Here is a 21,903-nt window from a genome sequence, read left to right as displayed (position 1 = left end):
TCCATAGCTTGTACTTCAGAAATCACGATGAAGCGTTGCCGGAGGTAGGCTACTACCATTCCCATGCTAAGGTTTACCCTCATCACTCCGACATCCCCACACCACAACTGACAACCCACAAGGTGGGGACTCGACCCGGTTAAAAGCACCCCAGCCCCTCATGTCTTCCGTACATCATGAGCTCTATAGGTCACCCGGCATCCGCACATCCAACGATGGCCCTTCCTGTATATAGCCTCACTAAGGTGACGTTGACTTGCGAGTTGCCGCCACACCGCAATTTAATCACGCAGGAACCGGAAAACGGCCGCCGCATAGGAGCCCTGCTTGACTCCGCATGTGGCCTGGTTTGCCCCTCCTTGCCACGACGTCTTTCTTCTTCTTATTGACCTTTGACTCCTACGAGACAGACCTACCACCGCTGTACTTCCACGACCCAGAGCCGTCAGCTTGGCCGCATTCACTACTTCTACTGGACGGCACGACTTAGGCTGATGGAAATCACGCACAAGCGGGAGAAAAGCACGTCCGCACCGTGTGTCCAGGAGTCTCGACGCCAGAATTACCGCCACCCACCAACAACCAGGTGGATCGGAGCGCCACCCGGCCAACCTGGCAGACCAGCCTCTCTCGCCTCGCCCCGGAGCTCGCTTAATATTCCTCCTCCGCGTAACGCGGTCATGGTGGAGGGACTCCAGATCTTCGAAAAACATCGCTTGCCCGGCACCCCCCCGTCTCTCATTCTGGCATGCCGCGCGACTAGAGAAGTGGAGGCACCAGCGCACAGGTTGCGCAGCACCGACGCAACAGAGAAGGTCTAGGTCGGCCAACTTGGATCAGGCGATTGGGAGCCAGAGCCCCAATCCGAGCTGAGATCGTTACCGCAACCGACGGTCCTTAGCCCATAGTCCGGGCCCAACAAACACCAAGACCGACGTCGTGCGCCACCTACAGACTAACGTCCCAACAACCGACCAGCCATGCTCACCCAGGTCCCTTGAGACGGGCGCTTTCCGCCACCCACCGCAGCAGAGGCCCCACAGCCAGCCAAGCCTCTGAGCTAACGCGTGCAAACGGGAAACCGATCCGAATGTTGCTATAAATGACAATTCGAGGATACGCGACGCTGGAAAAATCATGATCGCGATGGCGCCGACCGGACGGCCGATGAAAGGCCGTCCGAGTATTGCCCCAAAAGCGCACCGCTCGACCACTCAGACAACCACCACGCCCCCACGAGCACGCGCGCCGAGCGTTTCCACCTCCCCGCCAAGCAGCGCCTTGAAGCCCGGCTCGAGCGGAAAGCTCACACATGTCATGCGGCGGCGGCCTGCGATGCCAGTGGCAGAACCCCACGCAGTACGGCTGGCCACTGCCACGATTCTAGCGGCACAGCAAGCGGGGCCGGGAGAAGGGAAGACTATGCGACGGTGAGGGCCAACATGGAGGATTCTGCGTCTCATCTACTGAGTGTCTGGCCATCCCCTAGCGGGCGCCTGCCGACAGTGGCAGCGCCAGTCAACGATGGCACCAGGGGAGGAAGGGACGGCGGCTGCTCCGGCGAGGGGCTGGGAAGGGGGCGCCGGGGAAAGAGGAAGGAGAGCGCTCACGTTTTCCATTACAGTCGCCCACCCAACCTAACCCACGCCGACCTTCTCCAATGGTATGTTGGGAGGAGGGGGCGACTGATAAGGCGAGATGAAGGAGACGTGGGACACGCGTCCTTTCTAGCCGGATCCAGCTTGACTGCTCCCTCCCCATGTTCCCATCCGTACTCCCATTTCATCCTACGGCTGTCTTTTTTTTCTTTTTCCTTTCTAATCTAATCATCTCCCCCCTGATTTTAAGGGGATGGGGCCGGGCCTTATTTGCTTCAATTAAATTAAGCCACGTACGCGGGAGCACGGATGGGCACACGCACAGGGAGCAGCCAAGTCTCGTCCTTTCTAGCCAACGACCAGAAGAACGTGACCTGGCAATTTTAAGTGCTTTAAGATGTGTACTTGTAATCAACGGCTCAGGACGTGTTCGGGACGAGGAGCAACAATATGGCACGTTCGGGAGTTATTATAGAATCGAAAAAAAAGAAGCAAACAGGCCCTTGTGCGCTGCTTCGGCCATTGCCTTCCCTCCCACCTGTCACGCAAACCCTTTGAGGCCTTGATAGTGGACTACGCCGCGACCTGGTCCACGGAGAGATAACGCCATGGTGGCTCGCAGGTTCGTAGTCCGGGAGGTCCCCGCCGACGAGGAGCACACGGTCGAGTACGACACGGAGGACGGACTCGACGTCCTCCGGTTTCAGATCTTCTCGCTCACCTCCGTCCCGCCCGACCTCCAGAAGGTTCGATCCCCATCCCGACGACACACACTCCGCTATCATCCGGGTGCTTTCGCTCCGCTGTTCGCTGATCCGGTGTGGTGCCCGTGCAGATCGTAGTGGAAGCGGATGGCTCCGTGGTCAACGACGGCACCGACCTCGAGTCAATTCCCGAGGGCCTGTGCCTCATGTCCATTGACGAGGGGGAGAACGCGGACTCGGCTTCGGCGGCGGCGACGGCGCAGGAGAAGTCCGATGAGGAACTGGCGAGGTTGATTGAGGTGCAGTTTCCCAGACCACTCACACCCCGCGATCATCCGGGTGTTTTGGCTCCGCTGTACTCTGATCCGGTGTAGTGCCCGTGCAGATCGAGGTGGATGCGGATGGCTCCGTGGTCGACGACGGCACCGACCTCGAGTCCATTTCTGAGGTCCTCCGCCTCGTCCCCATCGGCGAGGGGGATGACATGGACGCAGCGGCGGCTGTAGCTGCGAGGGCGCAGGAGAAGTCCGACGAGGAGCTCGCGAGGATGATTCAGGTGCGGTTTCGTTATGACATCCCTGGCTGTATCGGATGGTCTAGTGCGGTATGGAATTGGTCCAGGGGTTGGTCCTGGTTAGTGTGCAAATTGATCTGGTAATCTAGTTCACGCGATGGCTTTGGAGTTTGGAGTTTGGGTTGGACTAGGGTGAAACATGGGCACTGCATTTTACTGCATTGCAGTTTGGATGGTATCGGCAGGTCTTGTACTGTTTACATTTGTTCAAGATCATTTCTGTTTGATTGGGCAGTGAAAAGGGCAAGAGCTATGCTCCGTTTTCATACCTGCATCTGTTCAAACTTGCATAAATGTAGTTTGAGGGCAGCAAACAATTGCATCCCTTGTTTAAATACTTAAGTACTTCACCTAGGGGAAAAGAGAGAGAAGGAAATCCAAATATCGATCCCCTTTTGAACATAGGAATAGGATGTCATGAGTCATGACATGCTAAATCATACAGGAATTGGAAACACTGGAATTGGTAATAGAAGTTGTTTGATTGCTCCACAGGATAAACACATTAATCTTCTACACAGACTGAGTGATGCCATAGTTAGACAGAAAGGAAAATTTCCAAGAGGGCTACCCTCTTCGCCTACGAAGCACCGATACGACGACACGGAAATGGCGATATGGGTACGGGGATACTGGATACGGCAATTTTCAGAAATAGCAATATGCCGATGCGGCAAGTATAGATAAATAATTAATAAAATGGCATGTTATAAAGACAAAGAATAATTAAATGCATGAGATGAGATCAAAATACTGCCCCATAAGTTGCATACACTAGATAATACCCCGCGCGTTGCTGCGGGATTTGTAGTAATACATTGTCGAGAATAAATTAGAACATATAAAAGTTCTCTGCTTCATATTTATAGGTGTCTTACATTGCACATTTGCAAAATAGAAATTCACTTTGCACTCGAAAAAAAGTTGCTTCCGAAAAAATGCAGTTATAGAAATAATTGTGGCAAAGTCTCGTGGCTCTTTTTTTTTTCATGAATACCTTAATGAAGCAGACACAGTGGTATAAATCATATCTTTAGTTAGCTACATTGGTAAAAATGGGCTTACAATCCTCTAGAAATATAAAGAAAGGAAACCATTCACATCAGAAGATCTCTTATGCTTGATCTAAAAAAGGTAAACATAATTACCGTCGATAACCAATTAGTGGCTTTGCCAATGCCTTCTATGTAGCCTACATTGCAAGTCGAAGAAGCAATAAAACATGGGACATGAACATTCGATTGTCCCGGAGAAGATGGATGAACAAATATATGATTAATATCTTGCCTAGTCAAAAAAATATGATCAAGCATATGTTTCAAATGCATTCAGATGAAATGATACATAATAGTATTAGAGAAAAAGAAAACATGTTGATATCTTAACCAACTAAGTCATCTCCATTTATAGATGTGAGCAATCAAATAAGTGCATGCACAGTTTTGTTGCAAGTAGTTGTGTAACTTGCATGTAGCCTCGTAAAAGTACGCATCCCGTCTTAAGGTATCCATTGTGGCAAACACTTCATGTAGACATAAATAAGGAATGGTAGTGGTCCTGAAAAGTGAAAAGACAAACTGTCACATTTCTGTTGGCAATCTATGAAATGTGATGAAACAGATGGACTAACCAAATACATCTAAAGTCGATGTGAGTAGCGGGAAACTGTTAATGAATAGAAAGAAACTTTAACAACCAGAGCGCAAATTGAGATTGAAAATAATAATAATAATAATAATAATAATAATAATAATAATAATAATAATAATAAATAATACAAAATTGGCCTGCATTGCTTCACTATCATGCTTTCAGAGACATCTGAAATTTAAATCCTGTGGCTAGTAAACAAATTTCATTAATGGGTATCCATAGAAAGGCATGATTCATAAGCTATTTCCATTCATAATTTAATCTGCCAGCTTAATAGTGCTTACCAAGGCCACGACTTGTGGAGATGACATGGACGTGTACCACTGCAAACAACAAAAGGCTTGATTAACAAAGACATGGGAAAAGGGACTACAGATGTAGCATAACCAAGCAGGACCGTAACTGAAGTCAATCTTGACTAATACAGATTTAGATGAACTAAATGTTGCTGCCTTAAGAGTAAAATAGAGACAGCCTGAAGGTAGTTTCTTCTATTACGGTGAGTACAACGAATCAGATTGACTTTGAAGAAAATTCCCTCGTACTCCATCACTCTCGACAAAAGAAACCTGTACATCATGCCACGATTTTGGATAAAGGTGCAGACACCAACGACCAACCTGATGTTGGAGACGATTAGAGCGATGTCGCTCCACAATTTAAAGAGGCACTTTAGCTGTAGCACGGGAAGTCATCCGAGAGCCGGCGGCGTCGTCGCTTCTGGTTAACCAGGCGGTGGTGGAGGACGCTCTTGAGGAGGTCGTTGAGGTGGCCGAGGTTGGACGCATCGGTACTGGAGGGTAGCGGCGCGGTTACCCTGCAGTACACAGGACCTCGCGAGGTGTTGCGCGCCGCCGCGCCGGACGGCAACCAGCGACAAAGAATCTCAATTCTTATGGGTCAGAGGCGGCGGCGGCCCTGCACCGGATCTTGTTGCGGTGGCGGAGGTGGGTTGCATGAGGGGTGGTTTCCTGGGTGAGCGCCAGAGGGCAGGGTTGCAGGGCACTGTCTGTTTTTTTTTTTTTGAGAATTCAGGGCACCCTCTGGTGGTGCGTTGCAGCGTGGGTGGGGGTTGAAAGCGTCGCCTGGTCTGCCAGGATACAGAGAGATGACTGATGGGCTTCTCTTTACCAGGTTTTACACTGATGGGCTTCAGTGGAAGACAGAGGAGGCCTTGTTTGATTAATTACCAGAGTTAAATATCTCAGAAAAAATTATCAGAGTTAAATCACACCATTGGTTGAAAAATGCTGAGGTGGATAGGCTGCATGTCAAGAGAAATAGGATAGTGGGGATGAACTATTTAGGTATCATAGATGCCTCTTTTCATCAAGTCCTCGTCTCGATGACTGAATGACCATCGATTTACTGAATCCTCATGGTACTTGCAAAATACATCATATGCTTGTATTAGAATTTGAAATATACATAACACTTGAACATGAAAAGCTGAAAACAGTAAAGACGTTGGCTCGTAGCTTGCTTACCCAATGATACATGCTTGATGCTTCCCAGCCTCTCAACTGAAGATTGGCCTGCAGATGTCATTGCCAGTATTTTACTCCCTAGCAATAGCTGCAACATCATCAGGTCAGCAGAAAATCATACTCCCTCCGTCCCAAAATAAGCGTCTCAACTTTGTACTAGCTCTAGTACAAATTTGTACTAAGCTCAAGACACTTATTTTGGGACGGAGGGAGCAGTTGATACAGCAGAAGCCAGCACCCAGTGCCCAGCTGCAGCTAGCAAGCACGCACACAAGTACAGAACAAGTACGCAGGCAGACACACCAAGCACGAACGCATGCACGAACGCCGCAGCAAGCACACACACAGCCAGCACACACGCACTCGGCAGGAAGCACACACAGAATCAGCACGCAGCAAGCCAGCAAGAGCGGGAGGACCAGACACCACCGGGAGAGAGCAGAGATTGGGAAGGGGCCGGGGGGGACACCTTGCTGGTGACGGCCAACAGGCGGCGGCGGACACTCCAAGCGGCGGCGAGATGAGTCCACGGAGCGGCGAGGCGAGTCCAGATGACCGCAACGGAATCCAGGCAGTGGCGGCGGTGGTAGCAACACAGCGGCGCACTCGTGCGGTCGCACCTGAATCCTCGATCCAATCTGCTGCACAACAAACTGCTAGAGAGAGTGCTGGCTGTTTAGGGTTACGACTTTGCAAGTGGTGGAGTGGGCTTTTACTGGGCTTCCCGTGTCGCTGGCGTGTCGGCGGCGTATCTGCATTTTTTTTCTTTTGTTTTAAATCGAAAATCACGATACCCCAGGGATATGCGTATCGCTGCGGTATCATGCTTATCGCCGCATCGGTGACGTACAGGATGGGGATACACAGGTTTTGCACGTATCGGTGCTTCGTAGCTCTTTGTGACGATTCTATAGATTTGGGGTGTAGGAAAGCAGTCCGTAGAAATTTGGGAAGTTCTTTCATTCCTTTGAACCAAAGGGCACCTATAGGAAAATATAACTATGCTTACTGATTTTTTCTTAGGCGGAAGAAGAGGCACTTCTACTGCAACAGTACAGCATACAAAGTGACGGAGGAGAGGTTTTCAGAGAAAGAGTTGAGCCATACATGCGCCAGGTTCTGAAGGTATGTAATTGGAATACTTTTCATTTGCAAAGCATTCCTTAATATTGTGGTTGTTTCTAGTTCTTGTTTGCTGACACTCATTTTGGATGTAGTACGAGGATCCGGTGCGTCAGGAAGCAGCTCTGAAGACGGTTCCTGTAGATGAACTTAAGGAGAAGGCGCTGATTTCACTGGCCAAGGTTTCTGTTTCTGCCTTGGCTTTCTGTTAGTTACTTTTTTTTTGTCTTGATGTTCTCTATATTTCTATAGAACTATGTTTCCTTGGACTTGATGATAATTATATTTTCTGGTACAAGTTTGGCTCCATAGAAAGTTGTCGTATTTTACTATTGTAAATTTTAATACCATGACTGCGTCTGGATATTTTTGTTGTCGTAATGGTGTGGATTGCTATATCAAGCTCTATGTTTGAAGGGATGTCTTGTCAGAAATTCTCATACAAGATTCTTTAGTAGGAAGGGATCTTCAGTTCTTCGAAAAATGAAGAGGATCATGCCTTTCTGTTGCAATTGCTTCTCTGGTTTAAGCAATCATTCAGGTTATTGAAACATTCTCATGACTCTTTTCTCGGTTATTTCTTTTTGCAGATGATTAGTGTCTTGTGTCTGATATGGTTTCATGAGAGTAATTACCGCTGGGAGGATCGCCGGGTGTTAGCTAACTGATAAGAGGGTTTAGATTAGGGATTACGAGTATGAAGTAGATGTGAGATAGATCGTAACTCTTCCCGCTTGATTAATTCATTTCGAGAGGTCATCCTTATATATAGAGGCCCAACAAGTCAAACCTAGGTAGCAAACTAATATCTTCTCTCTAATTAGTTTATTAAATGGTACGATTCCTAACTTAAAAGAACAGGAATATATCCATATATCCCTTAACTGGAGCCCAAGATAGCATGTGGGTGGCCAACCCACGTGACAGCTATCATATATATTCTATGGCATTACTTTTGCCATTTTGAATTATATAGAAGAACATTGAATTTAGTTTCTGAAAAGTAATGCTATTTGGAACATTGAACAGTGTTGTCAAAGAAGTCAAGCAAAGCAAAATGCCTCAGTGATTAGTATGTCCATAACAAATGTCCAGTGGTACTTGCATGGCTTCACTTGAGCCCGTGGAACATAGAGATTAAACACTATCTTTTTGAACTTCATCGAGCCTTATTATGGTATTATCAGTGGTATTTTTGTTTGGATTTCTATATTTCCACGTCACTCAGTACACACTATACAGCCTTACATGTGTGGTTGAACAGCTTAAGATAGAACTCATATACGCTTCATCTTTTAACATTGATGCTTATCTTTGCAAATGGGTTAACAATGATGCTTATCTTGCATATTGGCTAACAGTGATCCTTGTCCTTGCAGATGGGTTAATGCACCAGCTTGTGACATCTGTGACCGTGAAACATCTATGGTTGGAATGGGAAACCCACTTCCCTCAGAAATTGAATTCGGTGCCTCCCGTGTCGAGATCTATAGGTAGCATTCAGTAGAATTTTATTTAGTTGGACCTACTTCTGCTATCTTAATTCAAATTTATTTTTAGAACGGTCATGTTTCCTTCAACAACTTGCAAAATTGATATCCAAGTAAATGACAGTTCCACATCTTGAAGCCTGGTTATTTATGTACTAGCAATTTGGCTAGGTTCATCTTTTTGGGTGAGATGTGATACCACTTATTTTGGAGGAACAAAAGTTATGAAAAATTCTGAAGTTCTCTAATAGCATTCACGTGCTATGCATTTACCTTGCTACACATTTTCTGATAAACTTTTTACCCACACGTCGAGAAATGAAAAGGAAAAATTCTGCTTTGAATGTAATTGGAAGCTGTTCATTTAAACTTGCTCCTGTCTGCAGCAGGATCTAATGTGTGGACCAAATTTGGATCTGAAATTTCGTATGACGAGTAGATGCATCTTGTGCTCTGCTAGATCTCACCGAAAGGCTTACCCAAGTTACCCCTTGGTTACATATGCTATCTTATTTTGGTGTGCTCTCATCACCTTCATGTTCATTATCTGTCAAGTATAATTCCAGGAAATTATGTACCCTGCAACTGTTCCTGCAGCATAAGACAAATTCTTTTTGCACTTCTGTGTGTCATCTCTATCTGAATAACCATGTTTGTCAGGATCTGGATCAGGATCCTAGGCAGGATCATTTGCAGGTTGACATGATCAGTATTTTTATATTTTATGAGCATGATAGGATGCTAGTTAGAGCTCTGGAATGGCCCCACAGTGCTGTAGTATTATAAGATCCTACATACCAGAACAACTGTACTTCTATCCTTTTAATACTTCATCTCCTCGCACCTGGTGCTGTACTGTCAATACTTTTAGAACTTCATTTGCCTATATATAATTAATATATATATATACACACACTTACTATTTTTAGGTGCAACCATTGTTCGAGCATCACCCGTTTCCCAAGGTACAATGATCCGTATAAGGTATGAGTAAGCTGTCCTAGCCTCCTGTGATCCTGGTAGTGGGTGTGTATTTTTTAAACCAAGCTGGAAATTAACATTTCTTGCTTTTTTGTAAGCTTATACAAACTAGGAAAGGACGCTGTGGAGAATGGGCGAATTGCTTCACATTCTACTGTCGAGTTTTTGGATATGAAGCTCGTTTGGTTAGTTTCATAATGCTCATAATCGTATTAGCTTCAGTAATGATTATGGTTTCCTTCACTGTAAGTGATTCCATATTTGTCAAATGGTTTGACGGCCTTCCATATCTGGCATATTCATTCATATTCGGTGGTTTAGTTGAATACAGAATTATCAAATGTCCACATTATTCAGTTACTGAATTGTTAGTATGAAACAATTGGTTTGGATTTCCCACTCAATTAATCATTGAAATAACATGTGCTAATATTATGATTATATGAGACACTGAAGTTCTCAACACTACCTGGTCAAAAAAAGTACTGAATGCTAGACTAGATTCGTAACTGATTATATCTCTTGAAAAGATTCCAGCCTCTGCTTCTTGTGAGTATTCTTTTGCATCATTCAGTTGCTTTGTTTTCTCCAAAAACCACTTACTGGAGTGCTCGTCCAATCGCCATATTGCTGCCTTGACTGGTCTTTACTCTTAGTTAGTTCAATAAATATGCTTCTTTACAAAGGCAATTTAAGTTCTGCTACAAGTCTGTTTTTAGCAAATGAATCCCTAAATTTTTAGTTCTACTGTGGTCAACAACTGAACATGCCTATTCTTTACTTCACAGATTCTGGATTTCACTGATCATGTTTGGACAGAATGTTTTTCAAACCTCTATGGGAGGTTAGTATGACCTATCCACCACTGCTTCAAATGCGGTACTTTATTTCCATTTTTATTAACGCCACAGTTCTGGAATGTTCAGATGGATTCACTTAGATCCATGCGAAGGAGTCTATGATAATCCCTTGCTGTATGAGAAAGGGTAAAATACAATCCTACCCAACTGATTTCTGCATATTATTTTGACATATAATTCATCTAATAGTTTGTCTAATTTTCACTTCATATTGATGTTGTGTTGCATCGGTTTTCTAGGTGGAACAAGAAATTAGATTATGCAATTGGTATCTCAAAAGATGGAGTACATGATATAACAAAACGCTACACCAGAAAGTGGCATGAGGTAGAATTTTCTTGCTTGGTTAGGGGCTGCGTTGGAGGTAGGGGGCCTGTATTGGCGCGCGCGCGCACGCGTGTTTGTCGGGAACGATCTTTGTCATTTTTGAAGAAATTGTTCTCATTGTTACCCAATGTGCCATGCGGCTTTACATTTGCAGGTTCTCTCTAGGCGGACCATTACCTCCGAGGATACAGTTTCAGCTATTCTGATGAATATAACTAGAAAGTGTCGCAGTGGATTGTCAAGTAATGAACACTTAGCCTTAGAAAAACGTGACAGGAAAGAGTCCGAGGAACTTAGTAAAGCTACCTATCTTGAAGTTAACAACAGCATATCTCTACCTGGAAGGCAAAGTGGTTCTGTGGAATGGAGAGCAGCAAGGTCAGAATTGGGCCAAGCAGACTCACTCAGTTGCTCGTCGTGTCCTATTCGGAGATGTGTGGATGCTCATGTTTCAAAAATACATGATGCTCTTTCAGCTATTCTTTCTCATTTTTGTGATAATAACATCCCTAATGAAAGAATCATTGAAGTTTTTGTCACATTGAGGAGCTTGATGCAAAATCTTAAAGATGCTAACTTCAAAAGCAGGAGAGTCACATTAGATCAAAAATCACAGCAAATTTTTGAGATACTTCCCTCTGCGGAAAGATTGCTTTCTGCTATTTCTTTAAAAGCAGAGTTACACACTGTTGGAGATCCATCCGTGGCTACAGATGGAAATCTAATACATACATCCTTAGCATTACCAGTAGCACTAGATGCAGTTGATGAGATACTAAGTAACTATAAGAGCAATATCTTTTACACAAAAGGTCATCAATTCCCAAGAGGCAATAGACTCTGTTCAGGTTCAGTCCTTGCAAGCAGTGAGCAGCTCGTATGTGTTGCAAATTAATCATTTTTTATGTATCCATTTATCAGGGTTTGCCCTAAAATATTGAAATCATTTCAGGCAACAGCAGCCTTTGACGGCATTCGCTTGTCCAAATGGGAAGAACCTGATGGAGCCAAAGGTAATTTGGTGCTACCAATATAACTTCTTCACAATCTTATCATTCATTTTCTTTATAAAATACTACTTCACCCGTCCCACAATATAAGATAGTTCTTCAAGCTAACATATAAGACGTTTTTGCATTTCAGTTCGATTGAACTGCAAAACCGTCTTATATTTAGTTACAGAGGTAGTAGCATATATTTTCTTGTTTGTACTCCTGTGATTTTTTTTTTCGAAATAGGGTTTCCCCCCGCTTTAGATTATAAAGCGACGGCCAAAGAAAGCCAGCACCATTTTCATGTCATATGCAGCCAACCAGTTTTTGACAGCAGTGTCTGGTCAACTGTCGAGCTGACGTTCTGCAGAATTTTCATGTTGTGCTTAAGAACACTATTGAATTGTTCCAACTACTTATGATTGATTGATTGGGGAATTTTATTGATTTGCTGTATGGCAAAATTAATTTGCAGGATGTTGGCTAATGTACAAGGTGCATGGTGGCCAAACTTGCGAGTTGGAGTCATATGATTTGATGTCAGCTAATGATGCTCCCGAGAGGGATCCAATGGACTGGTACATTTACTAAAAAAACTGTTCCTTGGCTGTCTGATGTGCTTCTATTCGGTATAATGACTATCGAACTTGTTAGGAAAGCAACTTATCTTTATTGAAGGCCCAAGGGGCATATATATATTACACATGACTTGAGGTGCAAGGAAACTAAACATAGACTAATAAGGACTCCTAGACCAATACTAATACTCCTTAACACCCCCCCTCAAATGCAAAGCGTATGCAATAGCATTGCATTTGAAGAAGTGTAATACTAAAAAAAAATGATAATCCAGATCCGTGTCTTGAGATGTCGCCGTAGCATGAAGAGTCTTCAAAACCTGTCGAGTCGCCAAAGGGGATAATGAAGAGATGGCACATCAGAGAAAGACACCGCATCAATAGAAGATACAAAAGAAGTATCAAGAGAAGATGGGTTGTCGAAAGAAGATGGCACATCAAGAGAAGAATCATTGCTTAAAGAATCATGGCCCATGAAAACCGACGGCGAAAGAAGCTCGGCGGCAAGAGAATGGGCTTAGATCAACAATGCAAAGAGAGGCCACAGAAATCCTATACAGAGGACAATGACCAGAAAAAGGCTGACGGACAAAGGTATGTTGGACTCGCATGGCATGAGAAACACAAAATATCAACGGATTTGGTTGGACGCAGTGAAAAACAAAGAAAACTAGAAAGCATAGTAGACTAGATGCAATGACTAAAAGACTAGCAGCGGTGGCAGCAGAAGGAACGTGAAGCTTTTTTTTTTACTCAACACATGCGCAGCAACTAGCAGGCTAGCAGGAACGCAGCAGCTGAGCAGAGCAGCAAAGGGCAGCGGGAACAGTAGCAGCACGCAGATGGATGTGCGGGAGCAGAGCAGCAGCCAACCGGGAGGAGTACACACGGGCGGAGCAGCCGTCATCGGCCTTAGCTGGATGAGGCGGCCTCGATTTGGATTGGAACGGGGTAGTAACTTGATCTGGCGCACGCGTGTGTACGCGGCGCCGTAGCCAACCAGGTCGAGGCATCCTGCCTTGCGGGCGATCACGGCTGGGCAGGCACACGTCACCGGCGTCACGGGCATCACGGCTTGGATCGACCGAAGCAGCTGGGCGGCAGGTGCTCCGTGGTACGTGGTAGGTGCCCACGCAGCTTGGGAACGATGGCAGAAGACGAGATCGACCCAGAACAGATCGATATTGGTGGAGAAAAAAAAAATTGGTTCGTAAGGACGAGTTGCAGCGTCCGGAGACCTAAACCTAGGCTCTAATACCATGTTAGGAAAGCAACTTATCTTTATTGAAGGCCCAAGGGGCATATATATATTACACATGACTTGAGGTGCAAGGAAACTAAACATAGACTAATAAGGACTCCTAGACCAATACTAATACTCCTTAACAGAACTTATGCTGTATGTTATGCGCGTAAATAACTCATGAGCGCCTGTCATGGGCCTATAGCCCTACAACTACAGGGGACACACCAGGCCAAGGCAGGGCATCTCAATTGAACATCTTTATCTCCTGGGGATTTGTTAGGATTAGATTCCAGGTAAAGAATATTATTTCCAGAAGTTGGAGATAGCCTGCTAAGGGGATGAGACAGCCACCACAGGGAGGGCACATATCTATTATCAGTTAATCAGAGAATAATCCATTCTGTTTCCATACTCCTCCTTTCTGTGATGCAACATTTTCCTGCCATTTTTGTTGCTGTATCGCTGACAACATTGTTAGTTTTATTACTAAGTACTCCCTCTGTATCTTTTTATAAGATGTTTTTAGAGTCTATGACAGTGTTAAAAAAACTTCTTACATTAAGTTACAGAGGGACTAGTTTTTATGCGAACGGTGTTACTTGCTACTCAAGTTATTCATATTGTTAATAGAAGTTGCCTGTTAGAGAGTAGTATGTCACTAGCTTTGCCTGCTTTTAACCTTCTTTGAAATGCGAGCAATTTTAACATGCTCCCTCTTACCCCCTCTTTTCACATGGGAGGTAAGAAGGTAAGAGTTAATCAGACCACTACTTACTCAAATCAATGGTTCAGATCTATTATGCACTCTTACCTCTCATGTGAAAAGGGGAGGTAAGAGGGACCATGCTAAAATTTGTCTTGAAATGATGATATTCTGCAAGTCAGTAACAATGTTGCATTGCAGGGTCCTTGAAGGGAGCACAGACCAAGGGTCTACCTGGAATACTATTGATGCTCGGAGTTCTGTAATCTTTGGCAGCCGTTTCTGTAGGAAATCATTTACTGTTGACAAGAGATACAAAGCAAATGTACTTCGGTACGTTTTATGGTTTATTATCGGATGATATAGTCATGTTGCATTCTGCGTATATTATTCTTGCGACTAAAAATAAGCTAAGCTTCGCTTGCCTTTGCCAGGTTTCGGTTTCTACGTGGGAGAGAATCTAGTGCCAATCCAAGGTTTCAAATAGGATCCATCGACTTCTACGGGGAAACACACATGGCCTGATCGCAGGTGTTAATTTGTGTGTACAAAACCCAACAAAACCTTGTCGAATCATGCACGTATCATGACCAGTACTATATATGCAACCAATAATTGTACTGATTATATTGGATGATTGTAAATTCCGGTTCTACTCTGGAAGAGGTTCTTTTCCTTTCAACCTGTGAGCACCTGTGCATCGCCATTACTCCCGCTAGCTCCACTATGGGTTGGCACCTCGACTACCTCGTCATTTTCCCTCTTTGTCAAAAATGCGCTATGAGCATCTGTTGGCCTTAAATATCCTCGAGCCTCCAAAATGAAACGTCCCATTCAAGATGCTGGCCCCATCTGCACAAACACCCCCTGTTTCGGGAAAAAGTCCAAAACAAACCTTGAACTTATATACAAAAGCTAAATCGAATCCTGAACTTTCAATTCTTGAAATTAGCACACCAAACTCTGATCCCAGTCTATTTTGAACCTTGAAACCGTTACACTGGGATTCGCTGACTTGGCAAGTCAAATCGAGCCGGCCCATTAGACCAGTGGCTCGTGCCCCTGCTCTGCGATGGTTTTATTGTTTTTTTCTATTGCTTTTTTCCTTTGGGTTTTCTTTATTTCTCAACGGTTTTCTTCAGCTTTTTTTCTGTCGTATTACTTTATGCACTTTCGACTTTTTTCAAATACATTATGTACATTTAAAAAAAACATGCTTTCAACTTTTTCTGAATACACAGTAATGTTTTGCCAAATACATGTTTAGCATTTCCTAAATGAAAATGAACATTTTACAAAACTAGACAAACATTTTTTACATTGTTTAAAAAGTTGCTCCCATTTTTAATATAAAATGAAAAATTGTACTGTTTTCAAAAAGTTATTCATTTTTTAGAAGTATTCAACATTTTTTTCACACCTTTGTTCAGGTTTCAAAAGTTGCTCCCATTTTTTAAAATTTCAGAAAGTGTTCGGATTTTCAAAAAAATTTAGTTTTCAAAATTCATTCGCATTTATTCAAAAAGTGTTCACTTTTTCGAAATTCATTCTGTTTTCAGAATGTTGTTCATATTTTAAAAAGCACTCAACGTCTCACACATTTGTTCACATGTGTTTACGTTTTTTCTAATCTTGACTTTGCGGCGTGTTGCTAAATTGATCGGGCCTCTTATTCAATCAATAAGAACCGAACCATTTGTTCCACTGGCTTGGGCGGGAAGTTGGCAGCACCAAGTCGCAAGTTCGACTCCTTTGGGTTGCCTATTTTGTGTGTATTTTTTACGTCGCGCCTTATGAAAAAGGAAAAAAAATAACTCGCTTCGCGGGCCGTCCGGTCGCGTCCGCAATCAACAGTAGTAGTAGCTGTCTATTTCAATTCATGTATTATGAAAAAAAAAACGAAAAAAATCTCAGTCTTTTTTTTTTTGCGCCTGTTGGGCCAGCCCAGTGGCTTCCACAGTCAACAATCCCAGGATTCAACCTGCCACATCGACAATCCCTGTTTGGGAATGCTCTCAAGGTTTAAAATAGACCGGGATCAAAGAGTTTAGTGTGCTGATTTCAGGAATTGAAAGTTCAGTTTTAATTTAGCTTTTGTCTATAAATTAAATGTTTATTTTGGACTTTTTCCCCGTTCCCTAATGCTAACACAAGCGTTTCACATGGATAACACTTCCTTGACTATATCAATAGCAGCAAGGGGTTTCGGTAAAAATGCCGAATGTCGAACCTACCACGAGGCATGACGTTCGTTCGTTCAATCACGGTGAGGAGGGAGGGATTCATACCGAGGCACAATTTTAGCTTCAGTCGGCGAGGGGATGGGTGCTCGTGTCTCTCTGAACAATGCATGTACAAGGGGGTAGGGATGGAGGTGGACGCATTCGCATCTGTCCGCGCCCAAAAGCACACTAACCCTTGTTACTTTAATAGATGTGTTAGACTTAATTAGTCTTCCAAATGATAAGTGCCACACGTGTGGTATGAAGCTTTCCGGTCCTGACGTTTTTTACAACTAAAGTTGCCATCCAAAAGGAAAAACAAATAAAAAACAAAAAATGTCATCCGAAAATAAAGTTGCCATCCTCGCGTCACTAAACTTGTCATAAAACACGTTGAAGTTGACATGTGTTTGTGCCACACGTATGTCACTTATCAGAGTCCATTAGTATCATGATGCGGACATTCGATGAATCTTGTACACCGTCCGTCTACATGCTTATAAGGGAAATGTTGGGCAATGTTTCTGTGGGTTTGAACATGCGTAGAATTAAGAATCATGAAATTGGGGACCAACTTCTCGGTCGGTCATCCATCATAGAATTGCTTCAAGCCAAGCACGCTTAACTTTGGAGTTCTTTTCAAATGGGCTCCTAAAAAAGGAATTCCTTGTTGATATGCGTAGTCTATCATTCCTATCAAAAGATGCTCTCACATGCATGAAATTAGCATGATATCGTCCAATTTCCAGCCGACTCGCATGATACAACCGTTCGCGATGTAGTCCACTCCTAATTTCTCCTTTGCTATTTCTTCCATAATTTTTTGCATATAAACCCCTTCTCAACTACTTTTGCACATTAGATCCTCAAATTTAAACACAACATATAGTCCAAATGACGTACAAGTCCAAATAAAACATAATCAAAGCACAACAATCAAGTGTCATGAATTACCCACATGTGCTCAACAAGTTCACCTTGGAGAGGGTGATGAGCTTCTCGCTTTTCGATCCTGTGATATGCTACGAGGAATCTCTGGATCCTGTTTGCTTGATCTTCCGACTCCACATGTACCCTATTGTAGGCGACTATCCTCTCTCATCCTCGATGATCGGTCACATCCTAGATTTTTTCCAAATCTGGTATGTTAAAAATTTCATAGGGGATTAAAAAATTTCTAGGAAAAACCCATGAATGTCTAGACTTGCTTGTGATTAACTTCGATTTGCTTGATTGTTTGCTTAGGAAGGGTTAAAATCCCGATACAACTAGTTCAAACCTAGCTAGCCATTGGCAGAAACCAAACCATCTTGAAATATTATTTGGGCGTAAGGATACCCATAACAAGACCCAAATAATATTCAAAGCCAAATGAATTTTCCCAAAAGAATTGAGTTGGATCTGTTTTGAAATCAATTCAAAAAGTCAAGGGAAATTATTTAAAAATGGCTTTGCATTTATTTGGCAGGAAAAGGATTTTCTTAAGTCCAAATAATGAGTTTGACCTTCTGCCAATTTTTTAAATTGGATTTGAAACACAATTGGTTTTGAAACCAAATTCAAATTCAAAAGGAAAATATAAGTGCAAGAATATATGTCCAAAATGTCCATACAAAAGGTTGGCATAGTCATAAATATTCCATTTGGAATTTAGAGCAAGTTTTTAGTTTGAAGAAAATTCAAATTCAAAACCTATTTGAATTTCCAGATAAAACAGAAAAAGAAAAAGGGAAAAATAGAAACAGAAAATAAAATAAAAAGAAAAGGGCCCAGCCAGCCAGCTAGCCAGGCCATAGCCAAACTAGCTAGCCAGCCCAGCACCACACCTGCGCCCCTCTCTCTCCTTCCTCTCATCGACCGTCTGGGCCTGTGTGTCAGCACCGTCCCCCACCTCCCACAACCGCTCCCGCGCCCACATCGCCCACAACCGCACACCCGCGCCCATGATACCCCCACTCGCGCACTCAGGCCAGGCCAGGACCTTCCTCCATGTCCTATAAATCCACCCCATCGCCTTCTCCCAAAGCTCCATTGCCGTAGCATCCCTTGTCCCCAAGATGCTCTGCCGTGACCCCCTCTCCGCCGTACTGACCTAGGATCTCGTCGGCGCAATTCCGCTAAGCCGCAATCCCTTGTGCCCCACCGCTGCCACCATTCGACTCGCCGCTTCATGACTTACTCTCTAGACATCCTCCGTGAGCCCCAAGACCTCTCGACGCCCAACTCCGACGAGGACCGAGCCCAACCACCGCTGTGGGCTTCACTCCGGCGAGGTGAGCACACGTTTGCCCCCCGCACCATGTACATCATCTTCGGTACGTTCTCGCGCATCTCCATGGCCCTTTGCTTCATCCACATGCGCTCAATTTTGAGCTTTGCCAACACTTCCCGAAGCCTTCGCCGTCGTGCATAACTCCGGCAACCCCTCGACGTCGCTTCCCTCATCCCCAGTGACCACCAAGGCCACTAGAGGACCCGTGACGCTGAGCCGCACCCGTCCATGCCCTCTGCCGTCTCTAGCACCCACGGGAACGACCGGAGCGACCATGTCCGAGGCCAGCGGTGCCATGCTCGCATTTTTCGGCTAGATTCTAGCGAAGATCTCCGGTGAGTCGAAACCCTAACCCCCTCTGATCTATTCCCGACCGTCAGATCTTGATCGCACGACACAGACACACCCACTTATTTGAATCGGTATCAACCAATCAGGAACTGCCATGTCACCACCTTATCCTAAGAAAATTCATTTAGCTAAATTCATTTGGCAATTTTGCAGAACCCCCCCAGATATTCTAACCATCATAACTATTTATGTATAAGTCCAAATTGAGTGAAACTTTTTGCAAAACGATCCTTAGGAAATGCACTTTCACCTAGATAAATAAAATTTAAAATTTGAATAATTTAAAATTTAAATTCCAATAGAATGAATTTGAATTTAAATAGGGCATAACTTGCAAATTATAAATCCAATGAAATTGATACTTTCTGCAAAGTGAACTAGTGAGATACAATTTCATCTTAGCTAATGTAGTACAATTTTAAATAATTTAAAATTTGAACTTGAATATAGTTAAATAGTAGCTATAATTCAAACAATGTTTAAACCTAAATTTTGTTTAACTTTGAGTTAAAAATGTTTATTGGAATAATTACTTTGCAACTAGGTTCAGAAACCTAAAAATGAACTTTAGTAAATATTTTTGGATTATTATTTGAATTTAGGAAGTTAAATTAATTTGAATTAATTTCAAACATAATTTGATTATAACTTTTAAACCATAAGTTTAACTTGAATAAAATTATTGCAACATGCTTTAGTAAATTGAATTGAACCTATTAAATATTTGTGGCGTCACAATTGACTTTAAGTTAAATTAAGTGTAAATTCAAACTTAAATAAAGTTTGAAAACTATTTACACATAGCAAATCATTTTGGATTTAGAGTTGACTTTAGTTTGAACTTGAATCAAATAAATAAACTTTAGTAATTATATTGGACTTGTATTTGAATTTAGGGAAGCATTAATTGTATTTGAGTTGAATTGAACCAACTCAGTCAGTTATGAAATAATTCATAATTCGTAATTCAATTTAACTTAGGGGAACCAAATCAAATTGTTAACTCAATTCAAATTGAATTAAAATAACATGAACACTATTTCAAATTGGAAGTCAAACCAAGTTGATGAACCCAAGATGAAACCTAGACACTTAGTGTGTATTAATCTTCATGAAAGGTCAATAAGTTTGAATTGCCATTCAGACTTGAGTATGAACTTGGCTATCCAAGATTCAGACCTTGACTCTGTTGTTAAGATTATGTCTAGTTGGATCTAACAACCACAACTTGACATAACATACTTATTATGTGATGAACCCTTATTGATACTTGCATGTGAACCTTTATGTCACATATATTCAAATTAACAACCACTATGTTTTCCAAACTCTTATGAGTTAACACTAACACATGATCTCACAGCACAATGACATTGATACCATGCACAACACTTGTTATATGTTTTTGATTGTATTATATGGTTGTTTATGATTGCTCTTTACTTACGATAGATTGTAGGGAGAGCGAAGAGTAGCTTGATAAAGATTGTGAGATTGAAGAATCGTCAATACCAGGCAAGTGGAACCTTTGAGCATAACTAATGTTTTTATGCATTGTAGTTGTTCCAACTAGGAAACCCCTATTGGATTTTTACTTCATGCTTGATAGAACCCAGTAGTCCATTTTACACCAATCTTGTAACCAATGAGTAGTTGCTCGGTTGCTATAATGTGGATTAGGATCACACTAAAGGTTACTTATGGTTGACTACTTAACTACTAAATTAATGAATCGATCTGGGTGGACTGGCTTTGATTGGATCATCAGAGTGTACTCATTGGCGGGGAATTCCACCTAGCTATCAAAGGGATTGTATGAGTTCAAAGTTGAGTATCTTCCATGTGTAACCGTGATACAATATGGGCTTTGTCTGGACCAAGTAAGTTGTGGGAACCCTCCTGGGCATGACCAACAGATGTAGATTTTGTTGGAGATATGCCCTAGAGAAAATAATATTTGTATTATTATATTTCCATATTCATAATTGTAGAGTTTATATTCTATGCTTTAACTGCTATGATCCTAGAATATGTGATTTAGTGGAAAACTGATATGCCTGTGTGGAATAATAAATGGTAAAATAAAAGGTTCCTAGTCTTGCCTCTAGGACTAGCTCAAGTGTTGTTGGTGATCACGTTTTCTGGATCTTAGGAAATCATTAAGTGTAAAGATAGCCCAAAAACAACATTAAGATTATGACTTTGGAAGAACGATCATATTGAATCGACCCAAAATTGTCTGTTATGAATTGAGTTAATACCGTTTGTATTCAATTGTAATAACATGGTGTTAACGCGTGATTTTGCTCCTTAGACCATGCGAGTATCATAATCACTTCTTATCATATAGTGGACTTTGGGGTTGCTCAAACGTCACCTATAACACGGTGATCACAACGACAACTTACAGGCTCATCGAAAAGTTTGACAAGGGACTAAATAGCTCAAGAGTGGGATTTTCTCCTCCAACGATGGAGAGATATTCTTAGGGACCTCTCGGTGTGACGACATCCATCATCGTCTGGCCAGTCACAGGTGGCTATGTCACGGGAATGCCGGAACACAAAAACGAGAAAGAAGAACAAAATCGGTAATGATGATAATGGTATAATGAGCAAGTGATGACTCAAGAGGATACCGATGTATCCCGGGTTTTGTGAAGTATCACGAAGCAAATGGAACATCACATGATAACCAAAGGTTCACTCAAATATCATTCATGTGCTCATAGGGATCGATATGG

At 42.9% G+C, this 21,903-nt stretch overlaps 1 protein-coding gene across 1 annotated transcript; it reads left to right on the top strand.

Annotated features, from left to right (window-relative positions):
• Positions 1-2,081: 2,081 nt before the first annotated feature.
• Positions 2,082-14,997, top strand: LOC125537121 (peptide-N(4)-(N-acetyl-beta-glucosaminyl)asparagine amidase). The gene is made up of 17 exons (XM_048700419.1): positions 2,082-2,344; positions 2,434-2,601; positions 2,688-2,858; positions 7,040-7,141; positions 7,234-7,320; positions 7,597-7,679; positions 8,518-8,631; positions 9,558-9,612; positions 9,708-9,794; positions 10,398-10,453; positions 10,536-10,595; positions 10,709-10,796; positions 10,951-11,673; positions 11,749-11,809; positions 12,264-12,366; positions 14,517-14,648; positions 14,750-14,997. Exons 1-17 carry the CDS (start codon positions 2,207-2,209, stop codon positions 14,838-14,840), a joined length of 2,319 nt encoding a protein of 772 aa, XP_048556376.1. The 5' UTR covers positions 2,082-2,206; the 3' UTR covers positions 14,841-14,997.
• Positions 14,998-21,903: the final 6,906 nt, after the last annotated feature.

This window comes from Triticum urartu, chromosome 2 (assembly GCF_003073215.2).
Source record: "Triticum urartu cultivar G1812 chromosome 2, Tu2.1, whole genome shotgun sequence".
Taxonomy (NCBI): domain Eukaryota; kingdom Viridiplantae; phylum Streptophyta; class Magnoliopsida; order Poales; family Poaceae; genus Triticum; species Triticum urartu.
This window is presented reverse-complemented; position numbering and strand designations above follow the sequence as displayed.